At 35.6% G+C, this 22,907-nt stretch overlaps 1 protein-coding gene across 3 annotated transcripts in view; it reads left to right on the forward strand.

Annotated features, from left to right (window-relative positions):
* KIDINS220 (kinase D interacting substrate 220) overlaps positions 1 to 21,395 on the forward strand; it is a 95,966-nt gene extending 74,571 nt beyond the window's left edge. Inside the window, exons 24-30 of one of the 3 annotated variants that reach the window (XM_052809312.1) lie at positions 1,012 to 1,238; positions 5,847 to 5,957; positions 6,824 to 6,880; positions 13,522 to 13,668; positions 15,469 to 15,567; positions 16,722 to 16,970; positions 19,008 to 21,395. In XM_052809312.1, coding sequence (XP_052665272.1) covers positions 1,012 to 1,238; positions 5,847 to 5,957; positions 6,824 to 6,880; positions 13,522 to 13,668; positions 15,469 to 15,567; positions 16,722 to 16,970; positions 19,008 to 20,279 — 2,162 coding nt within the window. In that variant the 3' untranslated portion in view covers positions 20,280 to 21,395. The remainder of the gene's footprint in view (positions 1 to 1,011; positions 1,239 to 5,846; positions 5,958 to 6,823; positions 6,881 to 13,521; positions 13,669 to 15,468; positions 15,568 to 16,721; positions 16,971 to 19,007) is intronic. The other 2 variants (XM_052809313.1, XM_052809314.1) reach the window with 2 other exon arrangements.
* Positions 21,396 to 22,907: the final 1,512 nt, after the last annotated feature.

A 22,907-nucleotide genomic window follows, 5' to 3' on the forward strand; every position in this document is an offset into this window, starting at 1 on the left:
GCCAGTGAAACAAAGTGGAACATCTCCATTTGATGTATACCCCACTAGATACCTGTGCAGCTGGTACTCCTGAGTTACTTTTTAGTCTGCTATAGTATGATACTTAATTCATCCTAGGGCAAGAGTTGTTTATTGTGGAGTGGTTGTTAAGCAGTTTTCTTTACTTGCTTGTAGTCTGAAAAAAATGCAGTGAGGTTCAGGTATGTTCTGTTCTGCAAAAACACTCTGCTCAGCATTAAATGTTCTGACTGCCCACTGCTGCTGTGGATTGATTTGATGGATGATATGGCACTTCTTGTCCAGTCTTAGGAATTGCTATTGGCTCTAGAGTAAGGCTAAGGCATCCTAACATTCCCACCTCTTAAGAGATGCTAAAGCTTTAAAGAAAACCAGAACTTTAAATTTCAAATAGGATCCTTATGAATCTTTAGTATGACAGTCAGTATTCTAGGTGGGAACTGAATTCAGGTATTAATAGTTCCCTTTGCCTGTCTTTTCTGTCATGACACTTTTCTTCAGTCAACTGGAATCCTTTTTGTTCTTACTTTTTCCAACTTCCTTCTCTGTACTTGATAGCTGCAGTGGGATGGCCTAACTTTGTTCACAACGCTCTGTCTCATTAATCTCTTCAGAAATGGTACAGGTCTGACTATCACATCAGACATACTTACCATCAGAGACATACTTGGTGTGATGTATTCCTGCATTTCTTCCCATTTGGGTTGGGATTTGTAACTTGTTCTCTCTGAGAGAGAATGTTTAGAGGCATTTAATATGCTACATAAATTTATGCAGTAAATTGTCCTAACTCTCCTAAAGACTCCTGTGTATATGTGATCCTCAAGAGAAATCAGCTGAATGCAGCTGAAAGTGACATTTGACATTCTACTTGATGATTTCTGGTTGGAGCTAAACACACAAAAATGTACTGTAATGAATTGGCAAACAAATGAAAACTTTTTCAAATATTTCAAGCAAAATCTCATTCTTTTTTACCTTTTTATTTTTCAGATGTTCGTGCTGCAAGGGATCAAATGAATATTGGAGGACTTCCTTACCCCACGTTGCCTTTACATGAGGCACCTGCTAGAGCAACATCTCTGTTCAGTCAGCCTTCATCAGCTTGCTCTTCTACAACCTCTTTCAATGGGCCTTTCAATAGTGGAGTTTTATCACCACAACCTCATAGCAGTTACTATAGTGGTATGACAGGACCTCAGCATCCATTTTACAATCGGGTAAATAATCGAGAACCAGTTAACATTCTTCTGATTTAACCTGGTAATATTGCAGATGTCATCTATAAAATATTAAAAGACCCACGCAAGTTTTGTTAGGAATGGAGAAAAGTCCACAAATTGGTAAATTTCACAGTAATGTTCAGGCAGTGTAGTCTGGGGGAGAAATGTGGTAAATTGCATCAGAAAAACAAATTACACAAGGGGAAAAAAGGTCAAATCATTTTGAGACACTGCTCAATTGTAGAATATTACAGGATTTTTTTATTTTATTTTTGTGGGGTAAACTGTGCTCAATCGTTCACATACTTGCTCACAGACGACGGAAGGGATCCTGGCTTTTTCTTGGTGACTTTGGTTAAAACATACAGAAACTCAAGTGGGGACCTACATCACAAGAATGTATGTCTGTCTTCCCTTTTGTCTCTTTTTAAAGTTATTCTGGGATCTTTTCCCTAAACTGGTGTTGCACTAGTTTAAAGGAATTAACATAAATTGCATGAAAGATGTTTTTCAGCTATTTGTGGGCCTCAGGAAGCATAGTCCTGGGCATGGCTCACTTGAAAATTGAATGAAGTACTTTACTGTATAGTCAGATCAAATCTACACTTTCTATTTTTGTGGGATATATTCAGTATTTTTAAACTTTATTTTTTACTTTTTTTTTTTCTGAAGTATTATCAGGAAAAAAAACCTAGAAGCTGGTATAAGTCATAGCTTGCTTCTATGTACAGGAAATGGCCTCAACTTTAAGCAGATGTGACTGTAGGTAAATGTTTAAGCCAATAAGCTGGAAAGAAAATTGAGTTATTCCTAAATCAGTGTTTGTTAACCAAGACAGAAAAGAGTACACATAGCATAGAAGTTTTTAAGTTATTTGTTCTAACATTATTCTTATATACCCTCAATACAGTGACAATATACTGTTTTGTCAAAAATAACTTAAAATGACATATACTTTGAAGTAGTCCAACACTGATAAACGCTTGTCACATGAATCTTCATGCTGATACTAGCTCAGCTTTGTTCAAGTAGGCGTTTAATTGGAAGCCCTGTTTTTGTGTTTGTGTTACTGTACATGACAAGGTTTAAAGTGTGGGGTGATATGCAGTTGAAACTTGTATTGGTTTTGGCTCTAATAAGCATTACAAAAGCAATTATTGGTGAGTCATAAGCTGTTCTTACAATCAGTTTATTTTTTCATTTGTATTAACTGCATACACAGGCTTACAGGCATGCTTACTTTTTTGCCTGCTGAAGACTAAAATACTTCTGTTTTGACCTTTCTTTCTGGAATTTTATACTGCCCTTCTAAGGTATAATTGTTTTTAGTGTTTCACACTTTCAAATATTGACAAAGAGCTATATTCATTACTTTGGAGTCACAAAGGTACTGTCATGGACACCACATACTGAGGTAAGTGATGAGAACCTTATAATAGTAGAAAATTTAGACTGAAAGGCTGTTTCCTTCAGCATTTGTAATCATACTTCACTTCTCAGGTTTTTGTAAGAATGGTGTTTAAAAAAAGAGCAGCAACTGAAGAATAGGCTTTCCCCAGCAGAAGTTTCTGGGAGAGGTCTTGGGTATCTGTATGACACAACACAATGGGTTCAAATGCTTCTGTGGAAATGCCCTAATTTTATGCAAAACCACCCTAAGGTTTGGGGATAGGTGCCTTATTCAGACCAGTAAATAGTTCCTGTCCTGTAGTCTTTAGGGATTTGTTTGTGCTTAAGAAAAAAGCCCTTGAGCTGTTGGGGGAAAAAAACCCTCTGTTTATTTTTAGGAAATACAATTTTTTTTATTACGTGCATTTCTGCTTTGTTCTTTAGATGCTCCTATGTTACGGACCTTGAACTTCCAGTGACATAATCTATTCATTTTTGGTTTAAAACCCCATTCTCCCTCTGTATAGCTGTAAAGGAAAGATTATAGTCCCATTTAGCAGCTCTTCAACTTGGTGCTTTGGCTCTCAGTATAGGACTATGCTGGATGTGTACATTTTACCACTGTCTAATGGCCTGGCTACAAGTTGGATTCAAGTTCAGCTTCTCAAAATTGCTGCTATCATGGAACATTATGGAGATCATGTTTCTTCTGGGGAAGGTTAGAGCAGTAGGCAAGTCTAATTGGAATTTCCTAGGAGGGAACTAGAAATCATGGTATGTGAAGATTTTTTTGCAAAAGAGGAGCAAATTGTTTGATATCTTGGAAAACCAATAAACACCACACTTATGCTTTATAGGCTATCTCCAAACTTGGAGAACAGCTCTACGCTGGTTTATGCCCAACATGTATTTATGTTGATCTCATGTTTTCATATCGGTATTACCGTACTTCAAATGAAGATTGAGGCTGTAGAGTTCAAGCCTATAATGGAGAATTAATCCCACGGCTTGGAAGCAGTGGAGTAGCTGAAGTGGGCTCAAGGCATAATTAGAAATTATGAAAGAATTGTGGGATAATTGCCTTATTGGACAGGGTTTTTTCATTGCTTTGTAGTTTGATGACTTGCAACCAACAAACAGGTGCTCATTCTGTATTTCAGAGGATAGTCTTTGCAGTGAGAGCTAGGCACTTGAATGCAGTATGATCATTAAGCATTTCATGCTTGGGGGTTTACCACGTGGTTTAAGCTGTTAGTGGAAAACTTAGGCATTTAATTATTCCAGAAATAACGTGAACTTTTTTTGAAGAGAGTTTCATTTTCAGAAAATACCATAGAATCTGTGCCTTATGACAGTGAAATAGTTTTAGATCAATGAATTTTCTGACTCATCCTATACTAACCAATAAATGTAAAGCAAAGGCTAGGTGTTTTTTCTCCTACCTGTTTAAAACAAACCAAACCAAACTTCCACATTTAGACTAACAGTTACAATGAATATCATGTCACTTCATATGTTGGAAGAGCGTATGAACTTTTTGTGGTAATTGTGTGAAAGAGTGTGCAAAGACTACCTCTAGCAGCTAAGAATATGGAACCATTTCTGTTTTTCAGAAATTACTCAAACTTGTAACATATGCCATCTAAGTATTTGATGTACACAGGATTTAAACTTTAATTTCTCAGTTCTGAATGCAGAGGTTTTTCTTAGTCCTTATAGACAAATCCAAAGTGGAATACTTCAACAAATTTTACTTCTCCCTCATATATTGGCCATTGGGTCGTAAAATTATTTACTCTGTGCTGAATTTGGTGCAGTAGACTACCCAGAATCTTGTCATGTGCAGAGACACAAACCAAATACTATGTTCTGTTTTGTTAAATAGCTGGGTAATACAATTTTTTAAATGCTCAGTATAGAAACATCAGAAATTTGTAATACAGCCATGATTTTGAGATTTCTGTGTATTTGTTTTTAAGAACTGGATAATGAATTGAAAGCAATGAGCACTGTAATTCTGCTTTCTTAAAGGCTAAAGGCTCTATTGCTTTCCATTACATTGCCTTAAAAGAGAATTGATACAGAGATGAAAATCTTTATTTCAAAACTTAACTCAAATTCACAGATAGGTCAAAACAAAATTTCACAATATTGGAAAAGCAGTTTGTACTTCCTAACTGCATTGCCAGTTGTAAGGTTCATGACTTAAATGCATACTTGTGCATACACACACGGAGAGGTTTTGTTGTGTGCCAGTGGGTAGCATGTGAATTTCAGGGAATGTGTTTTTACAGTTGATTTTAAAACTTGAAAGATTGGAGCATATGGAGTCCACTGCTGGAAGTATATTTGTAATTTTGAGATCTCTGTATCTTCTAGAAGAGACTTTATTAAAAGCCTGAGTTCTCATTTAGACCCTTTACACTGCTGTGCTGATAAGACTTTTGGAAACTTGGATAGTGTTTATTTTCTTGAAAATTGTTAGTAAAAAAGTATAAAAAGGAACCTGGTTATAAAAATCATTATTAGAGTTAATTGATATTTATGGAGGGGAAAAAAAGTATTTCTGTTTCTAAAAATTATTCTGATATTTGGTTTATGATAATTAACGTTGTCCTTTAAAATGGTATTTGTATTGAACAACATGCATTGATGTATTTCCAACAAAACAAAGCTCAAATATTGTCTGCTATAAAAATCTGTTTATAGATTTATAAAATCTAGTATTTGTGGAAGCCTTCAGATTGGTTACCACAAATATGGGGAGTTCTAGTGATGCTATTATGCATCACCTTTTTTTTCTTTTGGTACAGTTGTCTTCAATATTATGAAACATTGTAAGTTTTACTGAGCATCCAGTTTTGGGTTTAGCAGGTCTGAGAGAGTGAAATTATCAGAATTATCCTTAAATTATCCTTTTCCCATACTCAGAACAGGTGTTAGAGTGTAGCTACCAAAACCACTCCAACTCTGTTCCTCCAGAATACCATGTGAGAGCACCCATTGGCGCTGAGGGATTTTGAAGAACTCACTCCAGAGCTTTTGACTGAATTCTGTTCAATGCAAAAAGTAAAGCAAGCTATTAGTAATTGCTATTTTTCACTTTATGAAACTCAACTAGAGGATGTGTTTTGTTGAAATAAGTTTTATTTTATTATTACATTTTGATTTGTGTAATTGTTTGTCCCTTTTTTGTTACGTTTTTTTTTTCCATAGCCATTCTTTGCCCCATATCTTTACATGCCAAGGTATTACCCTGGCAGTTCTCATCTCATCTCACGTCCACCACTAAAAACGAGTTTGTCCAGAGATCAGAACAATGGCCTAGTAAGTATTTTGAAGGATAATTCAAATACTAACCTAGACAATACATATAGTGAGTAATGAAAATGAAGGTTATTAATGATGATTCACTATTAGACAAGTACAAGCTCTATATTACAAATAGTTAAAGCAAAGGTGTTATTAACATGTAATGTAAAATGTATTTTGTTTTAACTTTAGAAATTACTTAGGAAAACCAATTCTAACATCCAGGTATCAAGATAGAGGAGTGTGACCTGTAATATTGGCAAGAAAATATTTTAATGAAAATGCCAGCTGTACTACAGTAAAGAAATTGATATAGTGTAATACTGTAAGAAAGACTGCTACTTGTAAATTTATATTCAAATTTTATAAGATAAAATGACAACCTTTAATGTTGTAGAGAATACTAGAAATTGGAAGGCCAAAGTAAAAAGTTAAAAGGAATGTTTTAAATACTTAAAACAAAATACATTTTATCTTAAGTATGCCTCAGTTATAGCTTGGTTTTCTAAGTACATATAATTCCACTTTATTTACCCATTGAAAAGGAAAAACGAGCAGACTTTTCTAGCTTCCTATAGAATAATAAAATGCCTATTTAACAGTATTTATTTTACTGACAGATGGCTGTTCAAATGGAATAAAGAACTAAGGGAAGCTTAAAAAAGTAAAAGACTCACTTGTCAATCAGTATATTTCTAGGATATTGGTACAATGAGCAAAGCTATTAAAAGGTGGTAAAATCTTTAATCACTTAAGGAAAACAAATGTGTTTCTGTTGAGTTATGTATTATTACGAGATCGTTCTCACTCACTGTTTACTTCATATTTTTTGTTAAGCCCTTGATCATTTTACCCAAACCATAATATTTTGTTGTTGTTAGGATGTTATCAAGGAGGATGCTGATGAGGGGCTTCCTGCACCCACAGACCCCTCAATGGTAAATGAGTAGTCATGTGGTGTGGAAATTTTAGCATCTCATTGCTTTTTCAGCAGTAATGAGTCTGCATTAATCATAACTGCAGTTCACTAACACTGCACCAGTGGCTTTGGTGGGCAAATAGAGTAGTTGAAAACTAATGTAGTTCGTGAATGAATTTAAGAGCTAATATTTCACTTATAAGATGTATTATATTTTTCCCCTGTAGTTTTCCCCTTGCCTTTCTCAGTAGCTATGGTGAGCTTTCAGTAAAAAGACTGTTGTGGTGGTTAAACAGAGTGAAGAATGACAGCTGGTCATTTGGTGCTTAGATTTTAGAATGAAGTAACTGTGTTTTTTTCCGCTTTAGTCAGCTCTCTCACCTGATCCATACTTCTTTAGTTGGTGAACATAAAGCTATTGCAGTTAACACAGTATAAAGCAACTTTCGATAGAAATTTAAAAAAAAATAAATTGCTGGTTGTAAGCTTATTCTATCGTAAGCTAACGTCTATGTTGTTTTATCCTAAATATTCACACAAAGTTGTCTTCTTTATGGGTTTCTGTTTTAAATCTAACTGTGGGAATCAATGGAAAATCATGATTTATTACCAAAGTGAAGAGGTTAATATGGCTGTCATAATTCTCTTAATGCTTGCTGCCAATAGTTGTTGGCAACAGTTATAGTTTGATCTCAGTTATTTTTTCTTCTAGTAAATCATTGTAAAAATGTCTTTCCATTGTTGTGCAATGAAGAAAACCCCACACAAATTCCAGGACTGTATTTAACTGCACATAACCTTCACTGAGCACCCATGTATGGGCAATGCAATGGAAAATCTACTCTAAAGTTCTCTCTTCCAGGTCATTAGCTACCTTGTGTGAAGGGATAACTTTGGACTAAGTTTTTCTGGTAGTACGTTTTTGGAGATGCTGTTGCCTCCCCTGTGTTTGATTCCTTATCTCAGTATCCCATTCTATTCCCAGTCCTTTGCAGCTTGTCAGTGCAAGAAGAAAAAGTAAGGAGTTTTGAGAAAGCAGTAGAGTGATGGCTGAAGTATGTGTGTATCTGTGAGTGTGAGAAGGGACATGGGACTGGAAAAGTGGGATTTAATCTCAGGGCAAAGTAGTGAATTTGCTCCCGCAGCAAACCTGGACCTGGTTCTCTTCTGCTTGCTGCTCTGAGTGTGTATCTTAAGCGCACATAGGCTGCAGTTTCAAGGAGCAATGACTCATGTAAATTATGTAGTCTTTTGGCTGTAGCAAGAAAATACAGGAGTTCAAACATTAAAAAGAAAATTTGTTTGAAATAACGATAATGGAGGATTTTTAGATCTATTTTTGAGTTTAATTTATACTACTGTGAATCTGTGTAGTACAACACATCAGATCATACACTTTACTAAGACTTAGCAATATTTAACCTACAGTGTAAATCTAAAATTTTGATTTTTTTTTTTTTTTAAATCCCTTGGGTAGTTTGTGAGAATGTTGTTAGTCAGGGTATGGTATTAGAATAGAACAGGCTATTTCAGTTGGAAGGGACCTACAACCATCATCTAGTCCAACTGCCTGACCACTTCAGGGCTGACCAAAATTTAAAGCATGTTACTGAGGGCATTGTCCAAATGCCTCTTAAACACTGACAGCCTTGGGGCATCGACCACCTCTCTAGGAAGCCTGTTCCAGTGTTTGACCACCCTCTCGGTAACGAAGAGTGTGTGCCTGACAGGATACATCATCAGGGTTTCATCTATTCTAAAAACACTTCTTTTGTAGACTTTATTGAAATTTCTTTGAAAGGAAACAGTATTATATTTGTTTTAGGTACTGCAATTATCCAGAGGTGATGGGGTACAATAATGTCATCCAGCTATTTAGGTAGCTCTTAACTGATGGCTGATTGCCACTATATAAATGATACAGCTTTTACTTATTAAATGTATTGGTGCATGCAAAGTAATGAAATAAACTAAAAAAATGTACAAAGTAATTAATGAACACCAAGATGTGTCACTGGTTTGATTGATGATTGAAAACAAGAGCAGCATGTAGAATCAAAATTATCTTTCATGCAAATCTGGCAAGGAGCCAGAAATGTTGCAATTTTCAATCTGCATAAAATAGGAGAATAATCATTCTTTTGAATGTTCTAAGTCTTACAGGGCAAAACCCAGTTTCTTTGGGAGTATTAATTTTTTTTACACAGCTCATCATTGCTACCCATTGCATGAGTTGGCAGAGCTATGTTGAGGATGTTATGTGAGGTAGTTAAGGCCCTGCCGTTGTTGTCATTCTGACACTGGAGTTGACCAAGTTCTGAAATTTCAGATCCTAATCATTAGTCTTGTAAAATCAGTGTAAGTCTAGGCTAGCTTAGTGGAAATCGGAAGTATTTTGAGAGCAGTCATCCTGTATCAATAATTTGACTTCTGCCACCTTCTATATTTGGATTCTGTTGCTGATGATAAAACTTGTCTATCTCAGACTGTAGTTTACTGTTCTTTACTGAATGGATCAAAACACAGAAGTCAAGCTGGTAAGTTTACAAATACCATCTATGTAGTTGTATCAATATGAAGGTGCATTGCACATTGTAGGGTATCGGCTTAAATCACTAATGAAAAGAGGCTTGACTTAAGATGTCAACCTTTGCACATCTGTGATGGAGGCAAATGTGCATTTCTGCTGACTTTACTGCACAAATGGTTATTTCTGAGAGGAACTGCAGAAACTTCTAGAGTGCTCTTCTGAAGAGTATCATTGGATTGTAGTGTCACCAATATCTGTTCGTAGTATCCCCTATTATGTTAGAAATCAAACTAGCATTAGCAGTGGTTATCTGTCATGAACTTAATTGTGTGCTTTAGTTTGCATTGTTAATTATGACTTGTTAGGATGCAGCTTGTTGCAATATAATTACTTTGTTCAAATACTTTTTTCATACTGCACTGAATATATAATACCTTAAGATGCAGTCTGTGTGCTTTGAATGAGAACTAACGTGGCCCAGAGCATGTAGTGTAGATAAACATACAGTACTCTCTAAGAAACTGGAAGTGCTTTTCAAAAGTTTGAGCATGAATGAAAGTGTGTGGCATGGGAGTTTTCTTATATGGATTTTCCTGGTGCTTTTATGTAGCATTTTTGTGCTTTGAATATTTGTTCTTAAAAGAAGTACCTTTTCAGTTCTGTGGGTGGTGGTGGTTTGCTTTTTGGGGAATGGGGGTAGGGGTGTGTGCTCAGATACAAGGTTTCGAAGTTGCTTGAGATACATTGGTTGGTATAACCTGATCTTGAAATAGCCGGAGAATGCTTGGTTAACAGCAGAGTTTTCCATCAGAAACATAATGTAAAACTTTTATGCAAACAAAATAAAGCAAGTGTCACTTTTTTGCGAGTGCAAAACAGAGTGGTCTGCTCATAGGGTGTAGTATTTGTACAGCATATACGAAATGTATATTCTGAAGGTCTATCTTAAAAGTTTCATCACATTATGAAAATACCCTGTTTCTGTCCTAACACCAATTTCCTCTGTTTACTTCAAAGCATTTCATATGTATGTTCAACCTTTCTGATGTCACTTTAAGCTGTTGTTTCTTTTCATTCTGTTTTGTCCTTTTCTCAAAGTCGTGTAAGTCTGGGTTAAACAAAAACAGACAGGTACAGCCACTTTCTGTGAATTATCATTCACTTATTTCAGAGTCATTTCAGAAGCTATCATACTGGCGCTTCATGCTGGGCTGTCTGTAAACTAATGCTCATTACTAGCCTTGAGGTTTGTTTTGACAAGCTGCTTTTAGCTTTTGCATGGCAAATACTTTTCAGACTAATGTTCTCTAAGCATCTCTAACAAAACCACTAAGGCTGAAAAATGTGTCAGTTTAAGTACAGTTTTAATTCACTTACGTGATGACAATATCCCTAAAGCTGTTACATTACTTATTCTTTGGAGAGTGCTTTTTATAAAGAATGATTTGGATTAATATGCATCTATTTCAAACAGTTCACAGTTTAACAAAAATAGTCTAAATATTTTAGCGCTTTTCTGTATTTTTTTTATACACAGAAAGAAGAGTTTCTAAACTAACTCTTAATGCATGCAGAAAGAATGACTTGTTCTTGATTGTTAAAAAAATATTTTGATTTCAAGGAGAACTGTTAAATTAGAAGTGTTTAAAAATTTTCTTCATTTATTTATAGATACATGATAGATAATGTATTTAATCAATTCAGAGAACAAAGGCGATTGCTCACACACATTACTTAGGTATAATTTATTTTAGTAGTGCCACAATGTAATTTGGCTGTAACAGTTTCTTTTATTTTAATTGATAAGCTTTCTTTCAAAAAATAATTAAGATTTGAATTAACTTAATACCTTTTCTTTATTGATGTATTATCTAACTCATACCAATAGTAAATAGTGTGTTTATGGGGAAATAATAGACAAAACTGATATTCTGAAGAAAAACTCAAAGTGATTTTTTAAAGAGGAAAAATAGACATGTACATAAAAGAAGTGTATGATAAATAGTCTATCGATGAAGCTTCTTGCTGTCATCTTCATCAATTTGATCGTTGGCTTACATCCTTAACAAGATAAAGATTTTAGCTGTGCTAAAAATCAGGCTAGATTAAAACCTAAATTTCCTCCTTTAGATGCCTAATATGATAACTAATTAGGTATTGTAGGCACCTAATTAGGGAGACATTCCAGAATCTGAAAAGTAACTGTCTTGTATTCAGAAGGAATACCAGGCCCCTATATTAGGTACCTAGACTGCAGAGGAATTACAATGCTTAATTTACGTGCAATAATTTAGGTAGACTGCCTACCCACAAAATGGGGTATGTCTTTTGCTTGTTTAGTGTCCAGTTGACATCATGTAAGAAAAAAACAAAACAAAACAAATGGTCAAAGGAACAACGATTAGTGCCCCAGCTCTGTTTTCAAGCAAGTGTGCGAACTGCTAGGCTTAGATTCCTCGCAACCTCCTGTAGTGTTCTTGAGTGAAGTTGATAGTTTGCCAGTTTTAAGTCCATTTCAAGCACATCTGGCAGAGAACTTTGAGGGAATTACATGTAATAGCATCTAAACTTTGAAACTCAGAGTAGCTTAGGTGGGGAGTGTGCCTACTTCCCCAGATCAGGATATCTCCAATAATAATAAGTTAGAAATAACTCTGAGGTTAAATGGTAGTAGATAATGGAATGGTAGTTGAATAAATTCTTCTTAAATATCCCAGTTTAGATAATTCAGATATGGTTAATGCCATTCTGTGTGATAATCCTTGGTTTTCATAAGCAATATATTTGGGTCTGTTACTTTATATTAATTCTGAAAGATTAAATAACTTTGAAGTAATTAAATGAAAATGGAAAAAAAGTATCACAAGTATAAAAACAGTCTTCAGTGGTGATTTGAGGAATATAGTCAAATTTGATTGACTGAACTCTGGATAGTCAAAATGCACTTCTACATCCCAGGGTTTATGCATGTGATGATGAGCTCTGAAGCTTTAGAGGCTCTTTTGCATTCTCCCAAAATGAGCTTTGCTTGGTGCATGGTCTACAGTGCTTGAACTCAAAACTTCACATTGAGAAAAAGGGGAGGGTGCAACTTCCCTCCCAGGAAGAGGGCATACAAGTATTTCATAGCTGATAGAACTGGTTCTCATTTTGCTTTTAGGAATTTGGAATCACTAGCATAACTGTTTAGAGCTTTGCACTTTGCTCCTACTTGATGCATAGGTCCCCATCCAGGGAGAACGTAGGTTTTTCTGAGAACGTACTGTCTTAGTATACTGACTACCTGCAGATGCATTTGTTTTGTTTTTCCACGCTTTCTTTGACATTCCCGGAAGCTGGCAACATTAACAGGACAACTTCTGTGTTACAGATCTGAGTTGTGAATAATTTCTACCTAAATCTTGCCAAAGTTTGAGATACATGAAGCATCCTCATAGTATCTTGGAGTGCAGTGGCAGTGCTGCTCTGTGGTTTTGTACTGCGGTACACAGCCCCGTGGCTGATCTTGCATACATGGAGCTGAAGGAACCTCTGGAAAATGGACAGATATTGCTAAAATTGCCCAATGAATCCAAATAATTCAGGAGTTACGTTTTAGGTCATCTTTGTCTGATAGTAAACCAGGAGGTTTTAAGACAGGAAAATCTAAGTTGTGTCTGCATTATTTAAAAAAAAAAAAAAACAAAACCAAAACCAAACAACAACAACAAAAAACAAAAACAAAACTAAAAAAAACCCACAACCCCCCAAAACAACCCCCAAACCAAACTAACTACTAAAATTGGGGGGAAACTCTGAGTAAAGGTGCATTTGAAATTGATTAACCCTTACTTAATATTTCTGATTTTTATGTTGCTTTTCTTAAATAACGTTATTTAAGAGAGTTATTTTCTCACATAGGCAGGACTCAAGTTGCTCTATTTTTTTCTCATATAAATGCCTATAATAAATGTTTACCAATATATAGATATTCTGATAGTAATTTAAAATACCTGTACATTCTTACTCTCCTATCTTAATTTTAAAATGTAGTTGAACACAGCTTGATTTGTGTTAGTGTATATTGTGAAATTCTGGGTGTACTGAGTATTTGAACAAAACTTATGTGCACATTTTCTCACTTCTTACAGGGAGCAGGAGCAGGCACAGGATCGACTGCAGGAGTATCACATGTGTCTCTGAGCACAATGAGTGTGGAAGCTGTGTGTGAGAAGCTAAAGCAGGTAGATGGTCTGGACCAGAGCATGCTACCTCAGTACTCTGCAACTATAAGAAAGGTATCAGCTGAATTTCATTTATGTATTTAGTACCTAAACATGGAGATACATAAGGAAAAGGAAATGTTTAGTTGTCTCTTTTCTCTGAAATGTTTACTGAAACATATCAAATATGTCAAAACAACATCCTAACTTCTATGTGTGCTAAGTTTGGAGGACATTTTAATGCAAGCATATATTTTTCAGAGAAAATGCTCTGTCTCAAAAAGGAAAAACAGACTCAGAAATATAATGCTGATGAGACTGGTTATTTTGAGAAAAGAAGCAAGAAACATGTTTTCAAAATCACCATGTGTAGATAAATAGGGTTGCAAATGTGTTCTATATCCAGGTAGCAACATTCCTGGCTTTTTTTTCCCCCCTGTGAGAAATTGGCACATCTCTTCTGTTGTAAATGAGTGGTGAAGATGGTTCCATTTCTGTCTTACCACATTCCACATCATCAGAAAAGGGCCACTGTACATTTTTCTGTTACTGGTCTTTTCTCTGAGACATTAGCACAGAATAATTTTTTTCTTTATTTTTTTTTCACTGTTCCACATGCTCCTTTTACAAAGAAAGAATGGAAAAAATACGACAGTTGTCATTAGTCAATGTTTTTGCTGACCTCACTTTGTGACGGTACCTATCATATCTTAAAAAATACAATGAGGATGTTGATTCGAGGATTAAGAGACAGGTTTTTCATAGAAGCTTCAGCAATGTTCCTTAAAGCAAGAAGCAGGATGTCAGATTGCAGCTCAGTAAGTGTAGCTGCAAAAAATTCCAGTTGCTTCAGTGGCTCTAGAGTGCTAAAAGAATGTGCTCATCCATTATCTCTAATGAGATTCTTCTTATTTATATTCTTGCACTTCTTATTACAAGTGATATCATGTCAAAAGGAAGAATGAAAATGGCTCAGCCTGGTCTTTTTCCTGGTTTGATTAAGACCATCTGCTGGGATATGGGAACAAAACCACTGAGATCCCTCAGACTGAGCAGAGCTCTCAACTTGGGTCTTCCATTTTGTGGCTACTCTCCTAAGACGTAGTTCCCCTTTTACGTTCTGTCTACCCACTGATACATGGTATAAAGAGAAATACCTCTCATTGTTACGTAATGAAAATGGTTCTGTATTGATTTTGGTGCTGTTGGAAGTTAAGCACTATAAAAACATCCCTAACATATGGAATCACCTTCCTGGAATATAGATGGTGTTTAGACACTTCTATGTTGATCTTTGAATTATGATGAAAATTAGAAAGAAGTCCAGTCTTCTGTCCCCAGGTATTTCTGATGATGGGAGGAATATAAGCCTGTATTTATGCAGGGAGGGAACTTGATGGAGGTAGTACTTGATGTTAGATGCCTTAAGCCAGGTGTCATAGGTTGCCTGGCACTTAATTGTCTGATTATCGTCAGATACTTTGGCATCCACAGTCCATTTGTGTTCTGAGTCTGAGAAATCTAGGCAGATGAATGTGATTTATTGTATGTGAAATTTTCTACCACTGATGTGTTGTTTCCTTATGTCTGTTTATAGAACACAATCATATTGCCTTTCATATATACATTTTTGATGGGTTTAATGTTTTCATTTTTTTCATGACATGTAGGTTCTTCTTGTCCATCAGCAATCATCAATAAATATTCTTTTATAAAAACACGTTTATTATATAGGATTGGACTTAAGAGTGATGTTGGGGAATTTCACTAGTAGTCCCCATCAATATATCCAATTTTAATTACCTTTTTAGTCTGTTACTGCCAGACCATAAGTCTTGTGTTGGTGATTTACATTATTTAGTTCTGTTGGTTTAGGCAAATATAAATGGCCGTGTCTTGGCTCAGTGCAACATTGATGAACTGAAAAAAGAAATGAATATGAATTTTGGTGACTGGCACCTGTTCAGGAGCATGGTAAGACTTTCTCTTCAGTATTCAGGTCATCATAAATTAGTCTTTTTCATTATGAACCTTATCTTTTTTTCTTTCCTGTTGCCTTCTTGTTATCATCATGTTTGAGATGATAAGTATTGTCTTAAAACATGCATGCATTTATTATTTTGTTACTTTGTCTTTTTGTCTTGAGCCCTTTAATGAAGAACTGGTTGCCTATGGATTTGCATCTTAATTGATTGTGAACTCTGAAGTTTTGCCTCCTCTTTTTGTAAGATCTGTTTTTCCTGTATGGGTTCCCTTTTCCCTTTTTAAATTTGCCTATTTTAATGAAACTGTCAGAACTTAATTCTTCTTTGAAGCCTCTGTTCTTCTGTTAAAAGTTAGTCAGGGAGTTCAGAGTATGTTAGTGCGAGGAAGTGGACAGCCAGGCTGTTAGAGATGCATGGCACACAATTGCATAAGCATAATTTTTAAAGGAACTTAAGCTAAAAATCAAGCCAATGAGATAAATGTACACTATTGGATTGGCACATACTTGTATAATGCGAGAGTGCTGCATTGAATACTATTATTGAAGCATATATATAGATATCTTATTTCCCCCATTTCCCTCCTCCTGGTTTGAGAGTAAATGACAGTTTTACAGTGAGGGATATGCATCACAGAGAACTGTGTTTTCTCCTAGGTATTTTTAGTATATTGCCAGTTTTCTTTCTGAAAATTACAGTATGTCTCTGAACTGCTAAATCAGTCTTGAAAACACTGAGAATTACAAGATGAGATTTATTGTTACATTCAGGTTGATTAAACTATAAAACGGAAGTGTTTGGTTTTGCTTTTAAATTTGTAATTTATCACTTATCTAGTTTTACAAGAATTTAAGTGTTTTGTGGCATATGAATTCTTTTAAGGTTTTAGCAGTAATAATAATTTGTAAATACAAAAAAAATCTTAAATAGTAAAATGTGATTTGTAGTAAAGACAGTGAATGCACTAGGTCTGTGAACAGATTTTTTTTTCATGCTTTCCCATGATCACAACCACATGTGCAAGTACACTTTCACAGTTGTGAAGTCCTTGTTCCTATTTTTAATAAAATTCTTCTTTAACAATTTTGAGAACTTTTTATATTTATATAATTACACTTATATTGTCTCTTTTTGTGTGTTAAGATACTTGAAATGAGAAATTCAGAAAATCAGGCTGTACAGGAAGATCCTCATGGAACAACTGAGCATGTTACTACCGCAATTCCTCATAGTGAGCTTACTCGTCGTCCTGGGCATAACACTGAGTTGCCTCACACTGAGCTTACAGGTCTTTCTGGTCAAGCTCCCTACACACTTAACTTCAGCTTTGAAGAACTCAACACAATTGGTCTTGATGAAGCTCCTCCACGCCATAGTAACTTAAGTTGGCAGGTATTCAAGAGAGAAATGTATTCTGCTTGCTTACCTGTATGGTAAAGGGTTTTTTCCATTATTGGATACAGAGAGGTCAAGAAATAAGTCTACTGTGACAGTTCAAGTACTTTCAGTTCTCAGTCTTGGCAAAGACCAGTTTTGCAGAGATGTAAACTAATCGCACTCTCTAAGTCAAAGTCTTTGTCTTTGCCATCTGAAAACTATTCATCTGTTTGAGTAATCACTCTTCAAGAGAAAAAAATTAAAGCTATCTTGCCTTTCTCATCTTGCTTAGGGTGGTGTCCTGCAAGATTTCTGTTTATCATAGTATTCAGACTTTGTGAATGAAATGTTTTAGCTATGTGCTAGCCAGATGTTATGCTATTCAAAGGATTACTGATAGTTTATTAGGTTTTTTAAAACAGACAACTGCAGTGCTCCATGACATCAAGAGCCTTGTCCTGACAATGCATAAGCTATTCACAGGCTCCAGAGCTGACATCCTTTTCTAGCTACGCTTTCTGCCATAGGTTATGGTCAATTTTCTTTTGTATCTTACGAAATCACCCGAAGTGTGTGATTTTCTTTTGCCCTTTTTAAGAAAGGAGACAAATCAGTTGATACCTAAATAGTGATTAGAATTAAAAAACAAACCAAACAAAAAAAACCCCAAATCCAAACATTTAGCAGCTTTCTCATCTCTGGTTTTAGAAGTCTGATTTACAAAATCTGGAAGGTGCATCAAAATAGGAAAATACCCCAAATTACTAGCTATAGGTAATACATTTAATATTCAAAATTGTTACTGAAAAGAGGTTTGGGATATATATCCCAGAGAGAGATTTCTACCCCAGATACTTCTGTGTGTGTGCGTGCACGCTTGTGTGTTTTTGTAGGATCCCAATTACCCTTACCGCCTATTTCCAGCAATGGAGTATCAATGTATGTTTTTCAAAAGTGAAGTGGCATGACTCACATTTGTTATGTCGTTTTTGTGTCAGAAACACAGAAAGAATTACACGAAAATCTTTTTTAAAACATTCTTTAAAAGGCAAGTTTATATAAATAGTGCTTCTGATGCCCATATAGTTATCTGAAGTTAAATCAAAAGAATGAGAAAGGTAGTTTGTCCTTAAGAAAACATTACAATTTGCCTTTTGGAATTTTTAAAGTCAGTATTGATTAAAAAAGAATATTGCTGCTTCTCTGTGAAAAGGAGGAGTACTCCTGGAAATACACAATAAAATTAAATACTTCTCTTTGTGGTGAGGAACGATAGCTGCTGTTAAGTATGGATAAATAGTAGTGAATATGCATAAATAATCAAGTGTTAACTATTTCTGAGATTCTTGCATTTTGCTTTGGGCATTGAATTGCTTAGGTGTCATGGCAGATAGAATTCACTTAAACATGATTTTCCTGTAGTTAATCATGTTCAGCTGTTCCCCAATATTCTAGTGTATATACAACATTATTGATCTTATGAAAAGTTGTCAGTAATACTTTTTTAGTCATATAGAGGGGAATAATGGAACCTGCAGATCTTGTGTGTGTTGCTTGCTGGGGGGATTATGAGCATCTTCTGAGAAGGAAAGAAACACGTTGGTTTGCATTGCATTCCAGTGCAGAACAAGAAAAAGGAAAGATGATGAACAGAAACAAGAAAGATAAGAAGGATGCGTATAAGAGCAGGAAAAAGGTGGAGGGAAGGGAGAAAAGAAAAATAGAGAGTGAGAAAGAGAAGGATGGACCAAGAGGTTATATCTATATGATTAAGCGTCCTGGTTTGTGGAAAACTTATGCTATGGGGACCAACAATAGGAATACTTCGTAAGTTTAGTGAATGTGTGTGATTGGATGATTATAGGAAGCATATTTTAATTATAGCATTGACAATTTCACTTGCATAATCTATTCACAACAAAAAAATTCATTTAAGCACATACCTGATGCTTTGAGTTATTTAATTTAAAAAGGTTAGTGAAAGTCAAAATAAATAGTTCATTTAACTGTTCTCTCTCTTTTTCTTTTTCTTTTTTTTTTTTTTTTCCCCAGTCACAAACTCGTAGAACTCCAAGTCTTTCAAGTCTTAACTCTCAAGATTCTAGTATTGAAATCTCAAAGCTTACTGACAAGGTGCAGGCGGAATACAGGGATGCATATAGAGAGTATATTGCTCAAATGTCACAGTTAGAAGGAGGTGCTAATTCTACTACAGTAAGTGGTAGGTCCTCCCCTCATAGCTCAAGTGCTTTCTATATGGGGCAGAGTACATCAGGGGGTTCCTTGCATTCCAGTGCAGAACAGGAAAAAGGAAAAGATGGTGAACAGAAACAAGATGATGGAAGAAAGTCATTCTTGCTGAAGAGGAATGATGTTGTTGATTACAGTACTTCAGGTGTTTCTACTAATGATGCATCTCCTTTGGATCCTATTACTGAAGAAGATGAAAAATCGGATCAGTCTGGTTCCAAGCTTCTCCCAGGAAAGAAGTCTTCGGAAAGAACAAGTATTTTCCAGGCTGCAGATTTAAAGCTTAAGGGAGTTACTCTCCGGTATCAGAAACTTCCAAGTGATGAAGATGAGTCAGGAACTGAGGAATCAGATAACACTCCTCTTCTTAAGGAAGGTAAAGATAAGAAAACAGATGGCAAAATAGAGAAGCAGCCCAAATCTCCAGAACATGGATCTGAACCTATTAGAACCTTCATCAAAGCAAAGGAGTATTTGACAGATGCTCTTTTGGATAAAAAAGATTCGTCTGACTCTGGTGTAAGATCCAACGAAAGTTCACCAAATCATTCCCTCCATAATGAAGGTGCAGATGATTCACAGCTTGAAAAGGCAAATCTCATTGAGCTTGAAGATGACGGTCACAGTGGAAAGAGAGGAATTCCACACAGCCTTAGTGGCCTTCAAGATCCAGCTGTGGTTCGCATGTCTATTTGCTCAGAAGATAAGAAAAGCCCTTCTGAAAGCAGCTTCATAGCAAGTAGCCCAGAAGAGAGCTGGCCAGCTTGCCAGAAAGTCTATAATTTAAATAGAACCCCTAGTACAGTAACCTTAAATAATAACAGTGCTCCAAACAACCGAGCTAATCAAAATTTTGAAGAAATACAAGGTATTAGAGATTCACCTCAAATTATCCTGCACCCTGGCTCAGGTTCCAATTCAACTGCTGTTCAGAATGAGAACCTGAAGAGCGTTGCTCACAAGCGGAGCCAGCGTTCAAGTTATACCAGGCTTTCAAAAGATTCCTCAGAGCTCCACACTGTTACAGCCTCAGAAGGGGCTGGTTTTGGAGAAGAAAGAGAGAGTATCCTGTAAAAAGCAGCCAGGTTGAAACAGAGTGTGCCCATGAATTGTAGCTTGCTTGGAATTCTTTCGGTGTGTCGTTACATGAAGCTCTGTAGTTTAAGCTTTCAGTATTGTAATAGAAGGTCTAGATTATTTTCAGTCATTTTCTTGGAGAGTAGTAGTAACTTTTACAAGAAGCAAATTACTTCAGACCTTCCCCACATATGAAAGCAGTATTTGTCATCATGGAAAACCAGTTCTTTTTTAAGACACTGTGCAAAGGTTTGGTCGGGGCAGATGTTACAGAAGTAAGTATGGTCTAATTATTAAAATTATGATGTGATTTTATTTTTCTGTTGGGATATGTATTACTTATCCCTTCTAAACATTCCAGTTAAGTCTGCATACTTGCAAGACTGTGCATCTTTGCCATTTGATGTAAGAGATGCCAGAAGATTAAATATCACAACCTGTGACACCCTTATCAAACTTTGCGTTAATTAGTGGATTAATGTGCGCAACATGTATTGCATATGTTGAAATTTGGAGTGTTAAGATACCTGTTTGGCTCTATGTACACTTTTACTTTCTGTATGTTCGGTAATTGCTGTTGACTTTGTGAACTTTGGGTAGAGTGGTGATAAGGTTTGTAAGGAACGTTGTCTTGATGTGTCATTGGAATTGGCAGTTATTTATAAGGTAATACCTTATCATTGATTTAGTGGATCCATTATTTATTATAGGTACATAATTTTACGGTCACTGGTCTAAATAGATGCAACCACCTGAGCTACATTAAAATATTGTAAGGATAAAGTATGAATGGGATGTCTGAACTTACGGAGTATCTGTTGCTGTGCATGATCTTTCCTTGGTACAGTGTTTATCATTTGGTTATGGAAAGAAAAATAAGCAGTGTTTGCCATTTTAAAAATAATGCATACTTTTTGGAATCTCATCAGATCTGTGTGCCAGCTTCTTTATTTCTGAAGTACAGTGTTTGAAGATTTTTATGTCATCTAAATAATGTACCTGAATGTCATTGTAGCAAATACTTGTACTGTCCAGTGAAACCTGCATGTTTTTGAGGAAGAATTGTTCAAACTAGACTCTGGTAGTACAAAGAGAATAAAAAATAAATTGGCATGTTGGGTTTGTGTCCAAATTTCTTTTTATTGTGGTATTTTGTTTCTTCACTTGATAAAAACGTTACATCCATGTTGTTTTGGTTACAGTACTTCATGGCTTTAATTAAAAAGAATACATTAAAACAATATTGTTATTAATACAATACTAAATAAGCATCAAGTATAAAAATACATTTGCTAAATGGAATTGCCAAAGCAGGCATTTCTAAAGGAAGTGCTGCGAGCTGCAGAGATGTGGCCACCTCCTGCTAGTCCAAAGCAGTAATCCTGCTCTTTGTGGCAGTTAACATGTGCTGGTAGTTCTGCGCAGCTTTGTTTCTGTCCTAGTGCATCTCCAAACAGATGCCTCCAGTGGGACCATGTGGTCATGGCGTTTGTTATCCAAATCAAGAGGATGCTTTTCTATGCCAGAGTCAACAGAGAAAAACTGGCTTTATCTAGGCTCTTTTATTTTTTCATTCCATGGACGTTTCATACTTACAGGACTGGAGATGTGATCTGTACATTTCTGGATTCTGTTAAATTGGTGTGTTATTTGATTGAATTAAAACTTACTTACGGGAGTGTTACAGAAGTACTGGGAACTTGTGTGCACATATCTTTTTATATTAGAAAAATTATTAGTTGAACCAAAAAGCCTCCCAAAACAAAATAAGAAGCCCCCAAAGCCTATGTAGTTTCATGATATTTTGCCGAATCTTTGGAAACAGTTTTTTGGTTTAGGTTCTTCCTATTTAAAAAAAAAGAAACCAAAAAAACCAAAAAAAAATCACTTTCTGGAATTTTGGGGATATGAAAACTTTTTACAGAAAGATAAGCATTGTTTTGTAAGAGAGGACGAGAAGTGTAGCCTTCTTCATTTAGACATATTCACAGTATTGATGACAGCTACCAGTTATTTCAAATCATTTTGTCTGTTAACGTCCTCAAATAATCCAAATGGATGAATTTTAAATGTTCATATGGCTTTGAGATTTTTTTTCTTCCTGAAAGTTTTATCCCTCAAGTCTTCATAAAATACCAAAATTGAGATGAAATAGGTAGTTGAGTGCAGAACTTTTCAGTGTTTCTATCTTGTATTCATTAATACCAGTGTAACTGCTTACCATCACTAAGAAACAATAGTTACAAGCAAAGTGTCTGTGTAAGATTGTACAGGGCTTAATGTAATACTCTCTCTGGGTAGGTAGATCCATGCCCCGCCTGGCATATGGGTACCTAAAATCATTTCAGTTCCAAACAGTGGTTCAGTCCTGCTTCCTTTAACTGCTTTAACTACATTATATAGTAATGCATGCTGTACTTCATATAATCAGATGTGTTCATGGGCTTGTTATTTAATGCCTTCCTAGCGAACCTCCTAGAATCAGCAAAATATGAATGCTTCCTAGCCAGTTCCAAGGACAGTATGCTACAAAAGCTGTTTGTTAATAGGATAGTAAATATAACTGACACTTAGAATCTACTTGCATAAAAATAACTAGGCAGAGTGCATTTTTCTTCTCTATTG

This window comes from Harpia harpyja, chromosome 15 (assembly GCF_026419915.1).
Source record: "Harpia harpyja isolate bHarHar1 chromosome 15, bHarHar1 primary haplotype, whole genome shotgun sequence".
NCBI classification, from domain to species: domain Eukaryota; kingdom Metazoa; phylum Chordata; class Aves; order Accipitriformes; family Accipitridae; genus Harpia; species Harpia harpyja.